This window comes from Martes martes (assembly GCF_963455335.1).
Source record: "Martes martes genome assembly, chromosome: 5".
In the NCBI taxonomy this organism is placed as follows: domain Eukaryota; kingdom Metazoa; phylum Chordata; class Mammalia; order Carnivora; family Mustelidae; genus Martes; species Martes martes.
The window spans coordinates 138908597-138933408 of NC_137892.1; the positions used below are offsets into that span (position 1 = coordinate 138908597).

Sequence of the window (24812 nt, forward strand, 5' to 3'; positions counted from 1 at the left end):
GTTATCTGATAATTCTTTACCAAAATATTTGATGAATCAGACCACTACCCCCTGACCATAAGAGCAGAAGTTACAGAATGAAAATGCCTCTCGTCAAGAGCTTGTAGGGAGATATTAGCCAAGATGTCTGGCCTATACGGTCACACTTTTATTTTCCCTACCTTTAAAATGAGAAAAGGGATTTCCCCTTACTATATATTTGTTCACTATAAAACATAATTAGATGCAGTACAGAAGGTGAGCTATGGATTCAGATGCCCCATCTACGTGCCGTCTCCTCTATTTACTCTTTCTGTGCCTTAATTTTCTTATCTGTGAAATGAAAATAAAAATATCTACCTCATAGGCTTATAGTAGAGGACTGAATTAAATAAATTATGTGACGCACTTAGACTAGTGTCTTGGATACAGTTATACCTAATAAATGTTCCAACACTTAGAACAGCGCAAGTACAAAATAGATACTAGGTAAATACCACAGAATGAATGAATGAACTATGCACTAGAATTTACTCTGAAAAAGGAACACAGCTATCTTTCCCATGAGGCACAAAAACCTTAGCCACTGACCCATGTGATGGCAGCAGACATTCACTACACTCTAATTTATGGCCTTGTGGACTTAACATCCCTGGTTAGATTAGCTCTGGGCATTCCAACACCTCCCCGCCATTTCCCATTTGACTTCTAGACTCATGGTTAGAGCAGGCAGACATGACTCATGTATTTCACTTACTTACCCTTCAGTCACCTTCCCTACCACGCCAAGTGCTTACAGTTTTGGAAACAGATTGCTTTCAAGGGTGTGAAGATATTTTCGAAATCTAGGGAATAGTAAGCCTTTTAGTCTTTTCTTCTGATAATCTGATGGGCCCACTCTCGTATGTAAATACCATCATTCTCTCTGAGGATACCTAACTCCGCTGCAAAACAGCTAGTCTGGTTCTGACTTAAACAAATCCTATGTACTTGATTTCCATATGGAACAGAACTTTCCTTAAAAATGCACGTGCTGTGCACAGCTTCTGTGGGCCTCCAATAAACAGCCTTCTTGAAATGTTCTTTCCTCGTCTTTTAAGATATCATACTTAATGACAAATGTGGGTGGCAATTCAGAAAAAGACACAATTTGACAATAAGTGTGAGAGGCAGCATAAGGGCTAGGAGTCCCTGAGTTCAGACCATGGGTGCAACACTTAAAGCTCATCACCGTGGACAGTGTGTTTACTCTCAGCCTGGCTTTCCCTGCCCTCTGTCTACTGAGATCATGACTGTGCTGGACCAGACCTCAGTGGCGTTTTAGGATTAAAGGGCACTGCCCACAAAGCTCGGACCGTGGGGTGTACTTTTGAAAAACACAAGCCTCTTTTACCATCATTTGAGGCTCTGGGTTTTTTTCGCCCTGAGTACTTTTCTCCCATTCTATAGAGAGCACACGGAACCATCATGTAATTCCAGGCCTCCTTCACAAAGCCTAAGCATCTCAAAGCCCAGATCTTACCTGCCCAAAGCAATGGTCAGGTCTTTCTCCGAGACTTGGGATTTGTGAACATCTCCCTTAAATAATTCTTTCAGCTCCTTCATGTTTCTCTCTGCCTTCTGCAGGTTGAAATAAGCCTCTCTGCCAGTGACACAGTCAAGGAAAAGGCCAGGCACACCAACTCCCCCATTGCCAGGGACAGCAGGTGATAAGCAAATAAAAGGGCCCTTTGGGAAAACAAAGCAGAATTTGAAAATGGGCACTTTATTGTGTTCTTTATTTTCCTTATGTGTACGTCGTCAAGAATTCTTTAGAAAACGAACAGAGCCCCGGGTTTCCCATGCTGCTAGCCTGAATCCAGCGCTGGGGTGGGTGGTGAGCATGGGAGGTGTGAACAGAAAATGTACCCTTGGCTATGTTTCCTGTGCAGGCGTCCACTGCGGGCAAGAGCCATGCAGTTTTCCCGCGTTGGTTCCTATGAATGATAAAAGAGAGGAACAAAGTCTGCTGAAAGGGACTTTCTGGATCATTTAGAAAGTCCAAGCAAAGCAGGTTTTTGGCAAGAAGCAAACAGCAGGAAATCCCCTCAATTCCCAAACATCCTTCTATTTCCCGCATTTTCAATAGCCCCTTCTAAGGGCATAACAGAGGAAGGCCAGAGATCAGTTTTTGCAAGCTGAGTGTCAAGACCAAAAGAGTAGAGAGAGGGGATGTGTAAGGAGGAGAGACTAGGGACACATGGTCTCAAAGACGACTCATGATTAATTTTTTTTTTTTTAATAAGGAATGTTTTACAAATGTGTGTGGCACCCCCCCACAGAGGCCACGCTCATCTCTGTACCGTTCCAACCATGGTTTACATGAACGTGAAACACCCTTAACAGTTCTCAAGGAGAGATGGTACCAAAAGGCTGTCAAAATCACAAGCTTTTGGCAGAGTAACAGTTTCGCCCTGGGATATAGAGAACCTCTTTTTTTTTTTTTTTTTTTTTTTGGCTATTTTGCTTGGCTTCCAGCTTCATGGGCAGTATTCTTGACAGCATTTCAGAAAAACAAAAATGATCAAGAGTCCTTTAAATCAGAGGTTTCTGGCTGCATGTTATAATCACCTGGGGGACTTTTAAAAATTTTCAATAAATGGATGCACCCCAGACCTCCTAAGTTACAATCTCTGGGGTGCATCCCAAACAGCAATACTTTTTAAAGCTCCCCAGGGGACTGCATGACCCTCAGTGCTGTAAATTACCACCCGTTCTCCCTCTTCCTGACATTCCTCCCACCACCATCGCCTGCATCTTCACTGCCAACACTGATCCTCTTGGTGCTCAACGAAAGGTAGGACAGATGCCGAAAACTTTTCACCTGGCTAGGGGATGTGTCACCAGTGAGATCCCTCCCACGGCTCAACTCCAAGTTCACATGAACACAGGAGGGACATCCTTACCTTTCTGGATGGAGATGAGAGGCTGGCGGGGGAGGAAGCAGCTGGCTGTTGGGACAGAGCCATGGAGCCTGGTTCGATCTCCCTGACTCCTGTGTGAGACAGCCCGTCTGGCAGGTGCAGGGGGCCCCGGGCCCCGATCACCAGACCCCCACTAGGAAAGGAAGGATATCGGTTCTGCAGGAGCCAGGCCACCCCCAGGGTGTAGTACAGCATGACCAGAGCGTCCAGGATCTCCTTCTTCTCCTTATTTGAGGTCGCGCTGTCCTTCCAGGTCAGCAGTGTGTTCTTGGCGGACTCTGCGTGTTTCTTGGCCTGAGCTGGGAGGCCTGGGGGAGTTGGAGGGTGGGTGGCAAGACAAAAAACACGAAAAAGGCATGTTTCAGTCAAAGACCTTTCGGGGAGGAAATAGGTGGGTAGTGTGGTTGGCATATGGTCCAGAGTACTCGTTTCCAGAGCTGGTGGTGCATCAGAATCATCTAGAATACTGGTAGAGAATATAGATTCCTGGGTCCCACCCCAGACCTACTGAGTTGGAATCTTTAGAGAAAGGAAGTCCAGGAATCTATATTTTTAATTAATTCCACACATGCTTCTTAAGCAGCCATCACAGCATGAATCCATGGGCCTCTGTTTGGAAATCACTGATTGAGACAGGAGTAGAAGCTGAGTGTCCTGTCCCCAGTTCTGCCCCTAATGCCATGTGACCTTTTCAACCCACAAAGCTTCTCCATCCTCCAAATGTAAAATGACAGTAATTATAGAAGCTTCCCCTTTACCAAATACCTGGAGATTGTCCAGAAACAAACTAGGTTATGCCACAGAGTGTTTGCTATGCTTTGAGCTTTCTGGAAAAGGCATTCTAAAAATAAAGGGCTTATGAATACAATTACTTCCATCTGGGGATTTTTTTGAATCCAAGATGAGGCTGGTTATACTAATTGTTCACACACACACACACGCACACGTACAGAATCCAATTCCTGAATGCAGTGAGGCCCCTCGCTAAGACGACAAAGGGAATGCCAAACTCCAGCCAGACAGAACTTTCAGTATGCTTCCCCTTGTTTCCTTACTAGAGGCTGGAGTTTCTGGGCACCCACTGGAACTGCTATTTGTTCAGTTAGCTGACAGAGGTAGACTTGACAACATTCAATTTCTAGACCTCATTCTTCATCTTCCAACTTAGCTCATGTCCAGGGATCCCTGATGGGACAAGAGAAAGCCTGGAGAAAAGAGGAAGGTCGGCCGAGAGCTCATGATCCTAGGAGTTCTCCACTCTACTGCAGACAGGCATGGCTGGTGTTCCCGTTCAGCTCTCCTCTCTGCAGGCTGGTAAACATATTCAGTCCTATCAGGGAGACCCACTGTGCCCCTAATTCCCACTTCACACTCCCAGCCCTCAGTCTGCTCCTCTTTCAGCCGTTGGAGCCTGGTTTCTCAGTGCAGGTATAGTCAATGGCCGTTAAGAGGACTTAAAGACTTCAGGTCTGCAGCCCTCATACATTCCAGATGTGCAGGAGCTCCTTAACGAGCTGCCATGAGGGCCAGGGTGGGAGGGGGGAGGTGGAAGGAAGAACAGAGCTTCCCTGGGAGAGGCCTGCAAATGACCTGAAAGCCAGGAAGTCACTGTGGAACACTCAGACGTGCCTGTCCATAGGTCTCAACTCAAGAGAAAAATGGGGGTCTATGGCAAAAGAGAGGGCTGTGCCCCAAGTTAACAGGTAACAGCAGCCCTCAGACTGCCCTGCACACCAGAAACACCCTCCTAAAATGCGGATTCCTGGGCCCTGCTTCCCGTTGTGGTTCACAGGTTCTGAGGTGAGAATGGAGGATTCACATTTCTAACCACCATTCTAGGGGATGACGTGATGCGGGCTAAGGACCACACTTGGAGAAGCATTCAGTAAAATCTTTATACAAGAGGTAGGTCTCATCTTATTTTTGAAGAGTAGGTAGTTTGACTGATGGAGAAGGATGAGGAAGGAGGTCTACTTGAGGTAATCAGCCTGAGGCCATAAAGATAGAATAAGCAAAAACCCCGTGTGCGCGCACACACACACACACACACACACGTGGGATGGAGCGGGGTATGTAGGAGTGTCAAGGCATAAGGAGATCAGCCTGACTGAAGGAGAGGTTTACATGTAAAGACACAGAAGGTAAGAAATGGATGGGTCAAATGGAGTCTTGGGGGCACCTGGGTGGCTCAGTCAGTTAAGTGTCTGCCTTCAATTCAGGTCATGATCTTGGGGTCCTGGGATGCAGCCCCGTGCAGGGCTCCCTGCTCAGCGGGGGGGAATCTGCTTTTCCTTCTCCCTCTGCCCACCCCCCCCCCGACTCCCAGCTCATGCTCTCTCTCTCTCTCTCTCTCAAATGAATAAATAAAATCCTTAAAAATAAAATAAGATGGAGTCCTGGATGCCAAATGAGGAGGCTGGATTCCATGTTAGGTAATGGGGAGTCTTTACAGTTCTTGAGGAAGGGAGCAGCAACTGAATTTGCCAAGGACATCAGACCAAGAAAATAAGACAGGAAACTGAGAAAGGCTTTTTAGCCAATAGGCTGTTTCCCACAACTAGGTGGGCCCCTGGGAGTGTGTCAGAAAGAAGTGCAGAAGTCCAATCTAGATGCTTCCCTCAGTCTGTAGGAAGGAGAAAAGTGAAACTGGCTGAGCCACTGAAAACCACCCCTCAGTCAGCACAATGTTGCTTCTGGGCTCCTGAGTGGAAAACAAATGACAAAGCTGTCCTGAGGCTTTGCCAGTCTGTCTGCCATGCACGCCCCAAGTGTCCAGTGCTGGGCTGTGAGACCCCTGGAGGAACACTTCTACCCTAAGCTCAGCAGCTAATGAATCATAGGGTTCCTTGTCTCGGCTTTATCACGCCCCACACTTTGGTCCTTCCGGTGAAAAAGCTGAACTGGTGACCCCTGGGCTTGAGCAAACTGAACTAGGCTCTCGACTGAAAATGGCTCATTAAACTTCAAAGTCAGCCCTAAGGGAAAAAAGTCATTCCACTACTGCTCCCAGAATCCATTCTGGTCTCCAAAGTGGGGGGCATGTAGCCCCTTACAGCACACAAGATGCCAGAATGGTGTAGGAAAGAAAAGACAAACATTTCAATTTTTATCTTCTATTTTCATGAATAGTTATAATATTACATAAAGATTAATACCACTGACATAATTTATAATAAATACACATTTATGGAGTTTGCTCAAATTTTCTGAAGTGATGAGGGAGCCAATTCTCAAGGGTTCAGAGATCACTGCTCTGGACAATGTTTCCCAACCTTTACAAGTATGAAAGAGCTCTTTTTATGTTTCAAAAAACCCCATACTTTGGGATATTTTTATGGCATTTCCTACATGAGAAAATTCATGAGGACAGAAAGTAGTGTGAATCAGTATCAGTAATCATTTGAAATAGATTTGCAAGAACATGCTCTTCTCATGTAAGGATAACACTGCAAATACGTATACACACGAGTCTCACGCTAACTGTCTCTAGAAGAAGCTCATAGACCTGTGCTCTCGTTCCCTAACTGCGAGCCCCACTTCCCCAGTTCCAGTGTCAACTTGGAGAGACCAAGTCATTTCCCTTGACTTGCCCTTCTCCCAAGCCAAGGACACCTTCTCCCAGCACCAAGAGTGCACCAAGCACAGAGGTCAAAATCAGGCCCTGTGTCTGGAGCCTGAGGTTCAGAAATGACAGGGCTGAACTGGAAACTGGGCCCTGGTATCGTCCACCAAACATATCAAATCATTTTGCTTTAGTTTGAGATATGATCCCACCACTGACATCTGTCACTCTGACTCAGGCCGGAGAGAATCTGCTTGGAGATACCCACCCAGTCTTTGGGAGTTGCTGCTGTCACCTTTGATCGTCAACTATATTTAAGAAGTTCGCCCGGACAGCGATTAAAAAGCAGGGCCTAGAGCCTGATTTCCCAGATACCGATCTTGCCTTAGCCGCTTCCTACCTGTGGCCTTGAGCAAGTTACTTCATCTATCCATGCCACCATTTAGTCACCAGTACAACGGTAAAGAAAATACTTTCTTCCTTGTAGGTTGTTGTAAGGATTAATTTAATTAATTTGTGAAAATTAATTTGTGAAAATTCCAGCACAAGGGAATGAAATGAGTTTGAGTAAATTATCAGCCATCATCATCATCATCATCATCATCATTATTACTACTGCTACCACTACCACTAGGGTCCATTCTCTTAAGCAGTTTATTATATTTGCCCTGACTCCGGACCTTTGTTACCGAGCAGCTTACAGAATCTCCGCAAAAGGCCGAGTTCTCAAACACAACCTCCTTGCTGGCAAGCATGAATGGTTTCCTGCAGGTCAGATCACCCAGTTCTAATCATTTCCTGTTATTCCTGCACCAATTTTGTCCTTTTCAACCAACTGGACAGAGAACATAGGGTTTGTGACTTACACGTTTCTGTATTTTGCAACACTTAGAATAGAGCCCAGGATCCCTAGAAAGTTCCCAGTAATTACAGGCTGACTCACTTACTGCTTCATTAATAATAAGCCATAGACCAGGAGACTGCTTGTCCATGTCACTATTCTGTCCTTCCTGGACTCTTGGACAATAGTTCGGCACAAGGTGACAAAACACCTTATTGTTTCTGTAGCTGCCCTTGCTCAGCCACTGAAGCACTGGGCTCATTCGGGCCACCACCACCGAGTCCCACTTCCGGTCCCTTCCTCTTGTTCGCCAACCAGCAGCCTTTATACCCTGCTTTGCAAAGGCCCTGTGTTGTCTTGTGTTATTGACTCCTGAACTCCATTCCAACAACTGCTCTATTTCTTAAAACTGCCAAACTTTCTCTTGAAAGGGCTCCTTCCTCACTCCTGAAACTCTGTCTCAGTCTCTCTCTCTTCTAAAATTATCTGCATGTGACTTTTCCGTCTTCGCCAGTGACCCTATTTTCCCTCATTCCTTTCAATACATAGTAAGTAGCACGCGTAGTCTGGCCTCCTGGCCTCGGCTCCCTTCCTTCACGCTTCGGATCTGGCTTCTGCTCCCTCCGCTCTGCACGAACTCTTCTGCTGAGGCCCCCAGAGACCTCCTACTAAATACATTCAGTCATGGTTTCTCAGTGAGATGCCCTGACCTGCTTGGCTTCTCCTCTTGGCTCCGACGACACTACACCAGTTCTCCTTTCTGAACCTTCCCTCATTGCTTCTTTGCTAACCCTTTCCGAGGGTTCTTTGTTCCCTTCCCCAAGGGTCTGTCTTTCCATTTCTTCCTTTCTCCTCTCTTCCCTCTCAGAAGTTCGAACAATCCCTAGCATGTCCGCCTTAGCCTCCATGCTTGTAATTTTCCATTTCCCCTCCCCAGTTCTGCTCTCGAATATTCCTCCATGCTTGTGACACTCCTCCTAGTCCCAAAGTCCTAGTCCCAAAGTTCTAGTCCCAAATTTCCAAGCACGGAGTAAAAACGTGCTAGTGGTTTTCTCTATCGCAATTCAAAATCACCAAAACCTGCACCCGCCATTCCTCTCCCCCATGCACTCCTGCCTTCCTGACCAATGTCTCTATGGCACATGCAGGGGCCTGACCTTCATGGTCACTGTTGGGCCTCACTTATCCTCAACCTCAAATTGAACATCAGGTCCTGCCAATGCTTCCTTTACTTTTTTTTTTTTTTTAAAGGTTATTTGTAAATAGGTAATACATTTCCATGGTTCAAAAATTAAAATTATATGACAAGGTCAACGTTGAAGGGTCTCATGTCCACTCTTGTTCCCTTTCACTGAAAGGCCCCACTAGGTAACTGGTTTTTGCTTCTGTCTTATGTATCCTTCAGTGTTTCTTTATGTCAATATAAACACAGATTCTCTCCCCTTCTTTCTTACATAAAATAAGGCATATTGAACCCATACTGTGTTGTACATTCTCTTTTGCCTCACGATGCATTCCAGAGTTTTTCCGCTACTAGTATACGGTGCTTCCTCACGCCCTTGTTAAAGCTACACATAATCTGCTGTAGGTTATTAGTCCTCTGGTGATGGGGACACTGGTCATAAACAATGCTGCAAAGAATGATCTTATCCTGGTTATTCTGTAAGTGTGTACTTAAGAAGAACTCCCAGAAAGATAAAAGATGAATGTATCTGTCCTTCGGAGACGCTTAAATCCTTAGCTTCTCACTCATTCCACTTGTCACCAGCCGTGTTACATCTAGATCACCAGATAGCGTCCCTTCCGGCTATCGTTGCAAGATGAACCTTTCCGAAAGCACTCTTGGATGTATTGATCTGTCTTCTGGAAAATCTCCAGTCAAACTCCTTGCCCACCAAATAAATCACAAACTGCTTAGCTTGTATGCAAGACCCACCATGGTCTGCCAACCTACCCTCCTTTCTGGGTTCCTCTTAACAGTCCTGATCTTGGCCAGACAGCCTGCCCACTGCTTTCTAGATACGGGTTGTACTCTCATCCCTCCAGGCCTTGTTCTTCACCAGAGGTGCTCACCCCTTCTGCCTACCCAAACCCTGCTCCTTCCTTAAAGGCCTTCTTGAATGGCACTTGCCCCCGGAGTCTATCACTTGCCACCTCAGCCAGAAATAATTCCACCCAACTTCTGGAACGCCCCATATTTAAATCAATCACATGGCATTTGTCTCATGGTGCCTTCTGTCTGTATGTAGCTCACCTCCCACCTGAGGCTGTGCCTTCTCTGAAGGCAAAGACTGTGCCTCTGTACGCTATATTTCCCAAAGTCCCTCAGTAAAACTCACTGGAAGACTGTTTGTTGAGAGAAAGCCGCCTTTTGGCTTGACTCCCACTCCTCAGGGCTGGCAGAGGCTCACAAGGAAATGAGGCAAGGAGGGCTGGTGGCTACAACACACACATACGCATGAGGAGGCAGCAACACGCACAGATGCATCCATCCGCCTACGCAGAAGGCTGGCTCCTAAGTTCTGCCCATTTTAAAGCAGTTGAGGATCAATGACCAAAAAAACTAGTGGAATTCGGCAAGCACTTCATCCCTCGTGGAGGTCTGCGATTTTTCAAAGCTTGGGCTGTTTTATTCTATGGATCACAGACTTTTAAAAGAACTTACAGGGAAAGACTGGGTAAGTCTTCTAGCTGAAATACGAGGTTTCCCTTACCTGTGGAGCATAAGGAATAACACAGAGGACATTGGGAGATCGAGAGAAGTGAGTTGGGGGAAATTGGAGGGGGAGACGAACCCTGAGAGACTGTGGACTCTGAGAAACAAACTGAGGGTTTTAGAGGGGAGGGGAGTGGGGGGATGGGTGAGCCTGGTGGTGGGTATTAAGGAGGGCATGTATTGCATGGAGGACTAGGTGTTATATATAAACAATGAATCTTGGAACACTGCATCAAAAACTAATGATGTACTGTATGGTGACTAACATAACACAATAAAAATTAAAAAAAATAGAGAAATCCTAAAAAAAAAAAAGCCAATAAATAAATAAAGAGGTTATTCTCAAGAAAAGGTCATGATCATAATCTACTCTGGAAAAACTCCACGTTAGGTTTCAGAAAGTCTAGAATCAGGGGCACCTGGGTGGCTCAGTTATTAAGCATCTGCCTTCGGCTCAGGTCATGATCCCAGAGCCTGAGGATCAAGCCCCACATCAGGCTCCCTGCTCAATGGGGAGCCTGCTTCTCCCTCTCCTTAGGCCATTCCTCTGGCTTGTGCTCTCTCTCTCTCTATCTACCTCTCTGTCAAATAAATAAATAAAAATCTTTAAAAAAATAAAGTTACTTCACTTCCTCAAAAAAAATTTATTTCACAAGAATCCAGGGGTATCTCTTTGTACAAAAACTTAAATATGAGAAAAAAACAAAAACAAAAACAAAAAACACAGTGGGGCACCTGAGTGGCTCAGAGTCCTGGGATCAAGCCCACAGCTCCCTGCTCAGTGGGGAGCCTGCTTCTCCCTCTCCCTCTGCCTGCTGCTCCCCGTACTTGTGCTCTCTGTGTCAAATAAAGTAAAATAAACAAAACAAAACAAAACAACCTCCATACTCTATATTCCTCGAACAGCAATGTCTGTACCATAAAAAAGAAAGAAAGACAAAGTTTGGGTTCAAGAGGGGATACTATTCTATTATGTAGGCACTGTCTCATGAGAATGTTGTTTCTCCCACCTAGAAAAAACAAACAAATCTTCCTATAAAAGGAAAACTTTTTTCCCCCTCCGACATACCACCCATGTGGTTCTCCGTTTGTGTGGCAGGAATAACTGTGACTCAGGGAGAAGAGGATGGTGTCCTCATCATCTTCTGTGCTATGACCTGATCGCCTATCTTGACCCAACTTGGAATCTAATTGGAAAAGTAAACCTCGGAGTCCGGGTGTGATTGTTCACGGAATTGACTGATTTCAGAAGATGAGGGCCGACCTACCACGATCATCTCTCCAAACACAGGGAGGCAGCCTGTGGCCCGGCCCAGGCTCAGGCAGATGGCCCCCTCCAACAGTGGTGGTGCCCTCCTCTCCAATTCAAGCTGCCATCACTGCAAGGCTCAAGTTAAGCAAAAATCCCCTAGACAGTCTCGCTGAATCTGGGCTCTCCTGGGGCCGAAGGAGTAGACTTGTCTGTGCCAAATCGAGTAGCCATGATTTGCCAACTGCCAAACCCAAGGGTCTCCCTTCAACTGACACGTCATCTGACCTCTCTCTGAAAGCGCTGGAACCACACCGCACTTCTTTCTGAAACCCTTTCTCTCCCCTTGGCTTCCCTGACACAGCCCCCCCCACCCCGATTCTCCTAGTCCCCTTGCCGGCTCCGCTTCCATGGCCTGCCTGATGCTCTCATTCTCCCTTCTTCCCTCCTCTGCCCTCTTTCCCTCTCTTCCTACTTTTTCTGATCAAGCGCATCTACTGCGGCAGCCTCAGCTTGCCCCCGTGTGTGTGGATCCTCCCACACCAGCCGCCTTCCCGAGCTCGGGCTCCACTTCCCAGCTGCCTGCCGAGTACCTCACCGTGACGCGCGTGGCCACCTCCCGCAGGCAATGATGTGGCCTGTCTGAGCCCAAACTCGGCAGCTTCTCCCCCCTTCCCCCGTCAGCCTGCTCTTCCTCTTAGCTCCCTATTTCAGCGACCCTTCCAGGTCATGCCCTATTCAATTCAGCCCTTCCCTCAGCTTCTCACTCCGTTCTCCACTACAGGTCACCAGTTCTGCGTGTCATTCCTGCCACGTTCCAGCCACCATGGCCAACGCCCTCAGCACCTCTTGTCTGGCAGGATAACGGCCTGACGGCTCGGCACCTTTAGTCTTTCTATCAGTCTGACTCATCCTCCTGAGTTTCTCACTTCACAACATCAGATTACGTCACCACCTCACTCAAAACCTTCTAGTAACTCCCGAAATTCCTTGATACCTGGGCCCATATTAACCTTCCAGTCCCATTACCAGGCAAGACCAGTCTGTCCTGAGGTGCCTTCTGTCCTACCCTAACCTCACGGGTCCAAAGGGAAACAAGAGTGTTCGGTGAGGAGTCTCACAGAGGCCCTCTCAGCTCCCAGTCCTCAGATCAATATGTGGAGGCCCAGTGCGGGGCTCTCTACCACTCCCCTTGAAATCTACTTGGTAAACTCATCTTCATGCTTCAAAGACAAGACAAATGTTACCGTCCCTCTGCAGCCTTCCCTGACAGTGGCAGAACCCCTGATCTGCCTCATTTGTTTCCCCAGAACTGTGTTCCTGCCTCTATGATCATCTGTCCCTGCCTACTACAGGATCCCCATGTCTCCAGAGGGCAGGGACTAGCGGCGCTCACTCACACGTCACGAGTGTCCAGCACAGTGCCACCAGACCTCTCACAGGAGCTCTCGAAGTACTCCAATGGCACAAAGCTAAATTTGTGCTCTTATGAAGGCAGCAAGTTTGAAACAGAGAAATTCCAAATGAAGAATAACGTAGCTCCATTCAAAGGTTTTCTTTTGCTGAAGGCCTTCCTGACGTCCCTTAAGTCTCACAGACAAGTGGTTGCCTGTTCTGCCAGGAAGCGAGGACTCCCTCCTCCCCTTAGCCATGTCAGCCTTCTCTCAGAACACAATAGATGTGTTCTTAAGGCCTGAAAGAGCCCCGCTGTGACCTTACTGTGGCCCACTGCTTCACCGTCCCCAACGTCAACCACTCATGGGCTTGCCACATCAATGGCCAAATGAATCTAAAATTTCATTAGAAACATGAGCTCAAAAGGTCCCAAGGAGCCCTAAGCAAGAACACATTGTTCTGAAGTTAACAGAATTAATTAATAATAAATTGAATTCCATTTTAACTTTTTCAAAAGCTCCAATTTCGGATATCTAGGCTCCTAATGGCCTAGGTACACTGGTTCCCTTCCCCTGTAGCCCTCAAACCATCTCAAGCCCTTAAACCACTTCCTTGTTTGGTAAGCTAGGCCCCACCTGAAGACCCAGGTCCAAGGGATACTTGAAAAAGTCCCAGGCCAATGGCTCAGTTCTGTCAAGCAGTGACATCTGCTGATCCATACTGTGTACCAGAGACTGTGTTCGGCTATCGGGAAGACCTAGTCCCTGCTCTCAGGGAGCTTCTGTTTCAGAGACAGAGATGTGTAAACAAAGCAGATGTGAACGTGTACAAAGAGATCTGTGGTAGGAGTGTATGCAGTCCGTGCGGGATGGCACGGCTGGCCACGGGGCACAAAGCCCTGCACTGACCCTGTCCTTGGCTCCAAAACATGTTCGTGCCTCTGTCAGTCTGAACAAGTATTTACGGAGCCTCTACTGCCAAGTTTCTGCCCTCATGGATCTTACACTTGGGTTTGTTTTAGCAAATGCATCCCCATCTTGTTCTTCTGTACAGAGTACCTTCCAGAAAGCACCATTTCTCTAGGATGAGGGTTTGGTCTTTTCCTCAGCCAGACCTTCCGGGAACTTGAGTTCTGTCCATGGAATTCAAGTCCTGTTACTGGGGCACTCACCCTGATGCTGAGTGTCCATACCTGCCTGTCCTTCCCCTGTGGACCTATGGCTGGAACTTCTGATATTGTCCTTGGCCCACTATGTCTCCATGGCCTCATGTGTAAACTATGGACAATCATACTATCTCCCTCCATGGGATACTATAAGGACTAAATGAGACTAGCTTGGCACATGCTAAGTACTCAGTAAATTAGCTATCATCATTATCTTTATTTCTAAGATCCCTGCCACACTGCCTGCCTCATCCATGGACTTTTCCACCTTTTGCTGAGGTGTGAGTTGGGAGCAGGAAGGACCCTTCCCCACTCCCCCCGCCTCTGCCACCCCACCCCACCATGCTTATAGGTTGGGTAGTTTGGCTCTCACGGGCTGGTCCACCACACCCAGCAGGGGAAACCATGTACCTCTCAGTGTCAGGTAGCCATAAGCCAGGTTGGCCACGGCCTGTGCACATTTCCAGTGTTCTTCCCCAAAAATAATCCGAGAAAGGATGACACAGCGAATCAGCTCCTTGTTTGCTTGGGTATTCTGCAGAGAGCAAAGATGTCATTATGCTTTTTGGAAAGGAGGGAAAGCTCTAGCCCAGGCTCTTCTCATAGGAATATAGGACTGAATTCACCTTTTATCATTTTCTCTTCTCTCCTCTTCCCATCCCGTGACCCATCCAGCAAGGCCTGGTGGCTGTCCCTTATTCCCAGGCCCTCACGCTAAGCTCTGCTCCTCGCTTCTGCCATGAGTACGTGGTTCAAAGCGCCCTACCCTCCACAGGGCTGATCAAGACAGCCGTTCCTAATTGCTCCCACTCTTGTCCCCTCCCCCAGTGTACTCAAACTCATAGCCACAGGAACTTCTTTTAACCTTTTATCATGTAAAAATTTAGCAATATACAAAAATAGCATGAAGAAGGGCTCACTTGGTTTCATGAGGTATCCACTCATGGTCAATTTTGTTTCCTATCTACCCTCCTCATCTGCCCACCCTCTCTATTATTTTGAAGAAAAATCAGATATTAAATCATTTCATATCCCATAAGTGTCTCCCAAAGACATGGACTTAGTCTTATAACTGGAAAACCACTCTCACCAAATACTAACAATAATTCTGTCATGTTCAGTATCTAGTCTCGTAAGTCTAATAATTACCTCATAAATCTAATCTTCTTTTTTTTTTTTACGGTCTGCCTGTCCATATGCTGACATCAGTCTCCTGAATCTCTTTCCATCTATAGGTTCCGCCTCCATCTCATCATTATCCAAACTGGCCGAGGACTTGTCAAGCCTTAAAAACGCTCAGTTGTCCTCTATGGCAGATGGTACTTCTCTGTTTCTAAAAGCAAATGTTCTAGCCTGGGTCTGTGAAATACGAATGCGTACAGGCCAAGATGACTGTCCTCTCAAGTCCTCTGGACGATTTACAGAAGTACATTTATAGATCTACCCAAGAGGGTTATCAGCTTCTATCATCTGCCTGTGAGGTGTCTCCTGGCCTTTCCCAAAGCTATCTATAGACCTTGTCTCCACACCTGACTTTAAGCTCATTTTTCTCCTGGCCAGGAAGTCAGTGTATGAATTCCTCAGTGGATGAATCACACTCCGGGAGCGTGCTGGTGCCTGTATTCTAATAATGATGGTCACCATCATCCTGTCTCAGGCTCCTGGATTTTGAACATTCTGATCTTGTTCTTGTTCTGTACAGAGTTAAGAGCACTTGCCCTGAGGTCCTAGTTACCAAGTCTCTGCCTCGCTCTGAGAAATGCACCCCTGGACTCTGACCTCTGCTGCTACGTCCCCTTTCTGATGGTTTAGTTTGCTTATGAGTCCACTGAACCCCTGGCATCTGAGCCTGGGCCTCAGCTTGGCTACCCTTGTTCTCAGCCTCCTGCCTCACTATCCTGGCCTTCCTGTTGCCCAAGAAATCTCATTCTGAAACCTCTCAGGAGAAAAAAATTTTTGAAGTTTTTTTAACTAAAGGTAATCAAGGGGTGCCTGGGTGGCTCAGTCAGTGGGCGTCTGCCTTTGGCTCAGGTCATGATCCCGTGGTCCTGGGATCAAGCCCCATGTCAGGCTCCCCAGTCAGCAGGAAGCCTGCTTCTCCCTCTCCCACTCCCCCTGCTTGTGTTCCCTTTCTCACTGTCTCTCTCTCTCTCTCTGTCCGAAAAACAAATAAAATCTTTTTTTAAAAAATGAAAGGTAATCAAACATCAACACAAAAAACAAAACACACATTTTCAGTTTAAAGCCAGGAGCACACACCCGCCATGGAAGAAAGCACAGCGAGCCAGGTGTGGAAGCCGAAGGCAGGGCGGCTCCCCCACTATGCTCTGCCTTGTTTCCTTCCCCTTACAAAGAAATACAGCAACTTCCCCTACTTTGAGTCCTTCAGTGTCCACTGAAGGCAGAGCTTCTGTCTTCGTGGATATATTTTTAAAGGGAAACTAAAACCTCGTGGGCTTTTGTTTTACCATCTTTTTCTTAATCAGCTGAGCTATTTTCTTCTGGGATTGGGCCAATTTCTCTTTAGGAAGAGACATGCAGCCTACGGCGTCCTCCTTGGCTGTCGTGTCTTCTTCACTCTCTCCAGACCCGCTAGAGGAACACAATTCGTCTCTTTGCTGGTATGCTGGGATCTTGGCTTGCTGCGACCTGTAGATACCAGAGAGAGATGTGGATTCAGATTTGACCTCTGAGTATCTCAAACCAGGGGGGTAGGGATATGTGCTCTAACAGAAACTTGAAGGAATAAAGTCTGGAGATAAGTTCATGCTGCACCCCTGAAGCCCAGAATCAGGACAGCAATGTGTGATTCAGATGAAACAGATTTGTTAAACTACCCACTTCCATCAGAGTCCCAGCTCTGCTACTTACTAACCACATGACCCTAAGCAAGTTATTATTTGTTTCTTTGTAAAATAAGGTCAATCAGAGAAGGTGACTGGATTAAATCAGATGATACTTGGGGCACCTGGGTGGCTCAGGGGATTAAGCCTTCTGCTCAGGTCATGATCTCAGGGTCTTGGGATGGAGCCCTGCATCGGGCTCTCTGCTCAGTGGGGAGCCTGCTTCCCCCTCTCTTTCTGCCTGCCTCTCTGCCTACTTGTGATCTCTGTCTGTCAAATAAATAAATAAATAAATAAATAAAATCTTTTTAAAAAATCAGATGATACTCATAAATCACTTAGCTATTTAGTACTATTTTAATATTAGCTATTTTTATTTTTTTAGCTCCAAGAATGTGTTTCTTCAACTACAAAACAAAGGTGTTGAATTGGAAGATCTCAAAGATCTTTTACATTCTAAAATTCTGATCCAATCCAGGAAAGAAAATCGATATAATGAAATAATGGGAAGGGAATTAATAGTTTGAGGCTAGGCTTCACTGTCCTCTTTCATGTTTCTTAAAAGCAGTGGCTAACTAAAGAGGATATGGTCCCAATAAGGAGAGCGGAGGGAACTCCACAGGTCAAGAACTGATGCAGAAGCAAAATGGCCATCCCAATTGTATTAGAAATAAATGTGCTGAAAAAGAGCTGAGTGGCTGAAAATCCCCCCCCCCACACACACACACTTGTTTCTCTCCCTTCCTACCCTCTTTCCCTCCTTCCTTCCCTCTCTCTCTCCCTCCCACACCCTCATTCCCCTCCCCTCTCTCCTTCCTGCCCCCTCTCCTGTCTCACATACACAATGTAGATCTCTAACTTCGATGCTGAACATGATTATGAATGGGTAATTGGAAATGGTAAAGATAAAAGTCAAAGGAGGTAATCTTACACCAAAAAAGGCATAACCATGTCTTAACATCACCAGAAAAATCGAAGTGATCCAGAAAAAATAGAATTCTGAAATCTTAAGAGCAGCAACAGAATGTTTAATTAATTATAAACAAGTCTTCCAAAAGAATCACCTTTGTATATATAATTTTAAAAGTTATACAACTTTTAAAAGTTCAACCACTACATAGTTTTAAGATTAATATTTATCTCCCTTTTCCACTGATTAGATAATAAATGTTTACTGTAAAAAGAAAAAAAGAAGCAGAAAAACAAATGTCAAGTGTAATCTTTTACACTAGTTTGAAAAATGACATGTTAATATCCATTCAGAGTTCCTGTTCTAAATAACCTACCCAGAGGCACATGAGCAAACTGGGTCACATAGCAGGGGAGCAACATTTCTCCAGGCCCAGGCCCTGGCAAAATCATCTTCTGCCCACAAACAGAAGTGTGCTTTCAGAAGACATGCAAACTCAGTGGAAAAGCCAGAGAACATGGCTGATGCAAGGCGATCAGAAGGTGGGTGCTAAGTTTGCCTCCTTTCCACCTGGTGAATTCCATGCTCCCAACTCAGATGCCACCTCTGCTGGAGTCCCGTACTAGAGTAGCAAGTAGAGACACCCTCCAAAGGACTTGCAAAAATTTCCTCCAAACTTATACTACAGTGCAAATCACGTTATAGTCACATGTTCAAAATTCATGCGTTTTGTTTCTGAGTCATCTTTGACTCAGCAAAATAATCTCTACCAGGCCTGGGGCTAAATCTCATTTGTTCCTGAAACCCTGATACTTGCCTTAACATAAAGATAAATAATGGCTCATTAAATGCACAAATGAATGAAAAAAGAAAACACAGGCTTTAGGACACTTGAAAAATACTGAAGATAGAGGGAATCTGTGGCAACAGATCCTGAGTCAAGAAAACTAACAGAAACTTGAGTCCCTCAATAGAAGATTTTGCCTAGGCTGCATATTTCATAGACCTGGAGCAGAAGTTCAATCTACTGGGATCACCAAGGAGACTGCCAATCATGGATCTTAAAAATTATAAGCCCTAAATATTTTAAGTTCAGGCTTTGATAAATTAAGCTGACACCAAAGGCAGGAGCTTCAACAGCAGCAACCTCGAAAGAAGGAGAAACACTGAGGTCTTGACTAATGACTTGAGAATGCAAAGCCCTAAACTAGCTTTGAACATCTTGTCATGAAAGATAAGAAAGATAACTGGAGAATACTGACCAGTCAGATCACGTGAAAGATAAAATAATAGTCAGAATCAAAAGAATAGGCAGGTTGAACGAAAGGTCTGTTTTGCCATGTTTATAACTTATTCTTATAATGCCATCATAAATACGAATTCAGACTAGTAATAATAAATATGAATTATCCGATTACTTCCAAGATACCCTACCATGAACGCGACTTTTTAACTTCAATTTTTAAAGTTATACAACTTTTAACCCCAGGATATTTTTTGAGGTGGTTCAAAATTACTAAAATGTTAACCAGTAGTTACATGTGGCTATTATGCACATGAAATGTGGCTAATCTGAAATGAGATATAAGTATAAAATACACACTGAATTTCAAAGACTTAGAGGAAGAAAAAATAGAAAATATTTCACTACTTATTTTATAAAATATTACAGATATTTTAAGATAAATATAGTATTAAAATTCAATCTACCTATTTCTTTTTTATTTTTTAATATGGCTCCTGGAAAACTTAAATGACATATGTGGCTCGCATTTGTGACTTGCATTATATTTCTATTTGATAACACTGGTATAGACCAATCGTTCTCAACCAAGGGTGATATTGCCTCCGGGGGACATTTGGCAATGTCTGGAGACATCTTAGTTTGTCATTACTGGGACAGTGCTACTGGCATCTACTGGGTAGAGACCAGAAATGCTGCTAAACATCCTACAATACATACATCAGCCTTCTACAACAAAGAGTTAGCCAACCGAAAATGTCAACAGTGCCAAGGTTGGTATAGACAAAACCCTGGTATAGAAAAATGGTTAAAGAATTGACTCTGCAATCCAGGTACGCAGTTTGAATCACTAGCTGTGGGATTTGGGGTCAATTACTTAACCTTTTTCTGATTCATACTCCTTATTTACAAAATTAAAATAGTATAGTAGTACTACCGGTACAGAGATATTGGGGCAATTAGATGACTTAATACATGTCAGTACTTTGAACAGTGCCGGGCACATAGTATTTGCTCAGTAAGTAAGTAATAGCTATTATGTGAAAGTTTTAGTTTATTATCACCTCTTTATTTCATGAAACAAATTTAATTTCCTCATTATCTTTATTATAGCTAATTCTCCATGACTTCATCAATCTTGTTATAATTAACCTATCTATAAAAAATAAAATTTCCCTTCGGTTGGGAAAAAACAATTATGTCCCTTCTTGCACGGCTTGCATAAGTACAAATGGATCACATAGAATTGTTAATTAAACCACACCACAGAAGCTCAAATTCCTCTTCAATATAATATGCATGCAAAGCTCCGCAGCCCAGGTTTGCCTTAAGTGGGAGGTCCTAGTATTCCAGGCCAGTAACTGTGGGTGATGTCAAGCTTCTGTGGTACTTACAGGTGGAAGCAGAAGTCCCAGTCGGTGTCATTGCTGACAGTTGGAATGCGGATGGGGCTGGCTTTCATCTTCTTACTGCCAAGAACCACAAGTCAGTGGCTTTAGGGAAAAAAAGACTTAGAAGTCTATTTTCTCTCTGTAGGAGGCTATTAACATTAAGTTGAAACTGCCCAAATATATAACCCATCTGAAATAAACAGACTTTCCACACTCATGCACAGAGATACCTAGAAGGCAGAAATTAAAGGCATTTGTCATATTAAAACTCTGAATTAAATTTCTTTCTCCTAATTCCTATCCCACGGTACCTCCAAAATCCTTGACTTTTTTTTTTTTTTTTTTTTTACCCCCTGAAAGCCAGTATATTTACAACTCCTGATTCATCAAGACTATGTTCTCCTGGGGCATCTGGGTGGCTCAGTGGGTTAAAGCCTCTGCCTTTGGCACAGGTCATGATCTCGGGGTCCTGGGATGGAGCCCACATGGGGCTCTCTGCTCAGCGGGGAGCCTGCTTCCTCCTCTCTCTCTGCCTGCCTCTCTGCCTACTTGTGATCTGTCTGCCAAATGAATAAATGAGATCTTTGGGGGGGGGGGGAAGAGACTATGTTCTTCTACTCAAGTCCGATATTGTTTTTGCCAGATGGAACCAAGCAAAGCAACCAGTTCGAAGCATCAAACGAAGGATAGCCAGTGTATCAGTAAATTCTCCCTGTCCCTAGGGCCATCCCACTATTAATAAGAAGTCCTAGTTAAGGAACACACATGCGTCTATTTGGGTATTGTCCATAGCTGATGGGGGAAATGACTGGAATCTCAGGACAAAAGTCTTATTTATAATTATTTGCAAAATTCAATTCTCACAGTTCTCCCTATCATTTAAATCGAATCTAAACCGAATGCATAGTTATGTACTGACCATCAACACCCACCAAGTCGCTCTTCATTTCACCCTGCAGAATCATTCCCACCTGAGCTCTCAGTAGCTCTGACACAGGCTCCAGAACATTCACAATCCAAACACCAGAAGATTAATTTCTCTTTCTAATCTCTACTTTAAAAACTATGGCCAGGGGCGCCTGGGTGGCTCAGTGGGTTAAGCCTCTGCCTTCAGCTCAGGTCATGATCTCAGGGTCCTGGGATCCAGTCCTGCATGAGGCTCTCTGCTCAGCAGGGAGCCTGCTTCTCCCTCTCCCTCTGCCTGCCTCTCTGCCTACCAGTGATCTCTGTCAAATAAATAAAATCTTAAAACAAACAAAGGCCAGGGCGAGGAGTTTTGCGTTCTCAACCTCCTAAATTCTGTTCTATGACATGCCATATGGCCCTGAGTAAATTATAACACCAAACTTTGGCCCCTTTCTCAAATGCAAATCGCCTCCTTCTTCCTTTCCCCGCAACTTCGTAAACCCAGACGCCACATTCTGAGCCCCAGGCGAGCATCCCGAGGCTTCTTATGGGTGGTGCCCCCGCCACAGAGGCTCCAATTGGAAACGCACCCGCGGGGAGCAACGAGGTAGCGGGTGGGCCGCCTCCCTGGCCGAGGGCAGAGAAGCCACGCTCCGGAACTAGCCTTTCCGGCTCCCTCAGCGGAGAGTTCGGCTTCCTCGCGCGGCGTCCGCGTCCTGGCTTCAGCGGACTTGGTTCAGGGCGCCGCCGCACAGGTGCGTGGCGGAAGCGAGGCTCTCTGCGCGGTAAGCCTGGCGCGCCTGCAGCCCAGGTTCCGGCTCGGGAGACAATGGGGTTGCCATGGGAACGGGACGCCGCCGACTGAGTCGGGAGCGTCGGCGCCAGTAGCCATGGCGACGCGGGGCACTTCCGGTCCGGACAAACCCGGGGCACTTCCGGTCCGGACAAACCCGGGCCGCTCCCGGGCCGCTCCCGGGCGCTTCCGCCGCACCCTAGGCTTTCCGGTCTCCGCGGGCGGGACGCGCGCACCCTGGAGCTCGTCCCCAAGCTTCCCTTTGCTGTGGTTGCATGGTCCGCTGCTGTTTCTCTGAAAGGGATTTTAGCTTTCAGGCACCAAGATGCAGGAAGAGGAGCGAAATCCCGTCTCCACGACCCCACTTACGTAAAGCTGCGGCGTACCGGACTAAATGGGCGCCCCTTTCGGCGCCCCTTCGCGCACCCTGCATCCCCGAAGTCCCCCAAGTGTTCTGGCTCTCCGGACTGGAGAGGAAAGGCCCCGATGTAACTGTTGATGGTGTCAGCACCGTCTGTGTTGCCTCTCCCGGTAAGATCTGAGCTATGCTTGATCAGGAAAGTGGAGTGCAGGAAATGAATAGTTTGAGCAATGGGCCACTAATTCAGCTACTGATGAGCAGTTCCAACAATATTCTCGGGGGGTAGGGCACATTGGGCAAACACCACATAGCCCTAATTTTTGCAGCATGTATTCTTAGACCATTCCTCTTCAGGAGCCTGAAATACACAATGATGATAATTCAGATTTGACGGGTACAGGGCAGTTGGGGCCAGTATTCAAACCAACAGTACCAGCTCTGCAGCCTGGTGCCCAAGGGTGTTATCACAAAGCCTACAGTGAACAAGGGCCCTATGACGAGTCAAGTTGAAGATGTATGCCCTTGTTTAAAAAAAAAAAAAAAAAAAAAAAGCAGGCTCGGTAGAGAGAGAAGGAAAATATTTGCTAAGAACTTGAAAGGTGGTGTTTACATTTGTTGTTTGTTCTTTCCAGTTCCAGGTTGAAGTTTAATTGCTATTGATCCAAGACTGCCAAGATAGATTATCTGCAGTTAGGTTGGAAGAGCTATTTAAATGAGTTTGTTTAAATATCTCTCAAGTGAAACCTGAAGGGCATTGTAACTTATGGTTTAAATCTGTACCCTCAAGATCCTGCACCAGAATTTTAGAAAGATCCCACCCCCTTTATTCTGTTTCCTAAGAGAACTCCCAGCATGGAACAAAGGTGAGAGCAATGAGCTCCACTTCAAGATTGCGGGGCTCTGGTTTTGACTCCATGTGGCGTGGGCCAAATCACAGCTCTGAAGTCTCAGTTTTCTTGCCCGGACAATGAGAGTATTTGTTACCACTTGCTTTCCACAACCCCTCCCAGTCCCCAGGATTCTGTGCGGCAAACCGCAGATTTTTGAGTATGAACGGTATTTAACACATATGGGGATAAAAAGAAAGAGCTGGTTTCCTGTTCCCTAACACCAATTCCCCCTTATCCTTGTTAAGCTGGTCTTCATCACACTGAAAAGTTTTAATGTTCTCATTTTAGGAATTGGCTGGGAGGTTTTTTTCTAAGTATATGAAATGTAACTTCTGGTTCCTGAACACCAGCTTCTGCCCATCATTGCGAAGTGAGGTGACAGGACAAGCACTGAATTCCCATTCTAAAAATGACAGTCTGGTTTCACCTCCATTTAATTAGCTTTGACCTTGGGGAGCCTGGGTGGCTCAGTTGGCGTTTGCCTTTGACTCAGAGTCCAGGGTTCGAGCCCCACTTCAGGCTCTTCTTCTTCAGCGGGAAGTCGTCTTCTCCCTCTGACCCTCCTCCCTCTCATGCTCGCTCCCTCTCTCAAATAAATAAATAAAATCTTTAAAAAAATAATAATTAACTTTGACCAGAAGCAATTCACCTGTAAAATTAGAAGTCAAATTAAAAAAAAATGTTAAACTCTTAGAGTTCCAAACCTGTGTGCTGTTTTTTTTTTTTCCTTGCCTTGCCATCTTCACCCTGTCCCCAAATATAAACCTCAGTTACAGGTAAATGTGCTCTAGGTTTGTTTAGTAACTCTGGAATGAGATGCTGGTAATCTGGGTGGACATTGCCTTTATAGTGTGTTCCCTCACAGTCCCTCACTTGATCCTGAGGTAGAAGAGGCAAGCACTGCTGTTGCAGAATCGCACAGGGGAAACATGCGTACAGGGTACTTCTAGATTCTTCCATCCCCAAATAAACTGTGATTAACTCCAAATTATTTTAACCCCAAGAACTGTGAAACTTAAGGACAAGGAAACCAAATAAACTTTACTTTTGGACTATCTAATTTCTTAAAACACATTTTCTGTCCTCTTAAGACAAGGTTAGACACCTTACTTCTGAGTTCCTGTACTACCCCCTCCGCAATCTCATCTTGATGGTCACAATTATATTGGCATTCTCTGAGTTTTTCTTTTTTCAATATTTTATTTATTTGACAGAGACAGTGAGAGAGGGAACACAAGCAAGGGGAGCAGGAGAGGAAGAAGCAGGCTTCCCGCTGGGCAGGAAGCCTGATGCGGGGCTCGATCCCAGGACCCGGGGATCATGACCTGAGCTGGAGGCAGATGCTTAACGACTGAGCCACCCAGGCGCCTTCTCTGTGAGTTTCCCACACTCCCCATGCATCTGTCCTTCCACCCCAGAAAAAATGCACGTTGAAGAAGACCTGCTATGTGCCCAGTACTGTTCTAAGTGTTAGGGAAGCAATAGTGAACAGACAGACAAAGATTTTGCTCTTCTGGAGCTTCTATTCTAGGTGAAGAAAAACAGGGCTACTAATAAATAGCCTGATGTCTCTCCAACTTAGAAAAAGGCACAGAGCTTGGGGAA

General features: G+C 45.7%; 1 protein-coding gene across 1 annotated transcript in view; it reads right to left on the bottom strand.

Annotated features, from left to right (window-relative positions):
• Positions 1-20328, bottom strand: part of TTC23L (tetratricopeptide repeat domain 23 like) — a gene marked incomplete at both ends in the record, with an annotated part of 51027 nt that extends 30699 nt beyond the window's left edge. The window contains 5 exons of the mRNA XM_080804373.1: positions 1502-1617; positions 3066-3250; positions 14282-14405; positions 16339-16519; positions 20261-20328. Coding sequence (XP_080660499.1) covers positions 1502-1617; positions 3066-3250; positions 14282-14405; positions 16339-16519; positions 20261-20328 — 674 coding nt within the window. The remainder of the gene's footprint in view (positions 1-1501; positions 1618-3065; positions 3251-14281; positions 14406-16338; positions 16520-20260) is intronic.
• Positions 20329-24812: the final 4484 nt, after the last annotated feature.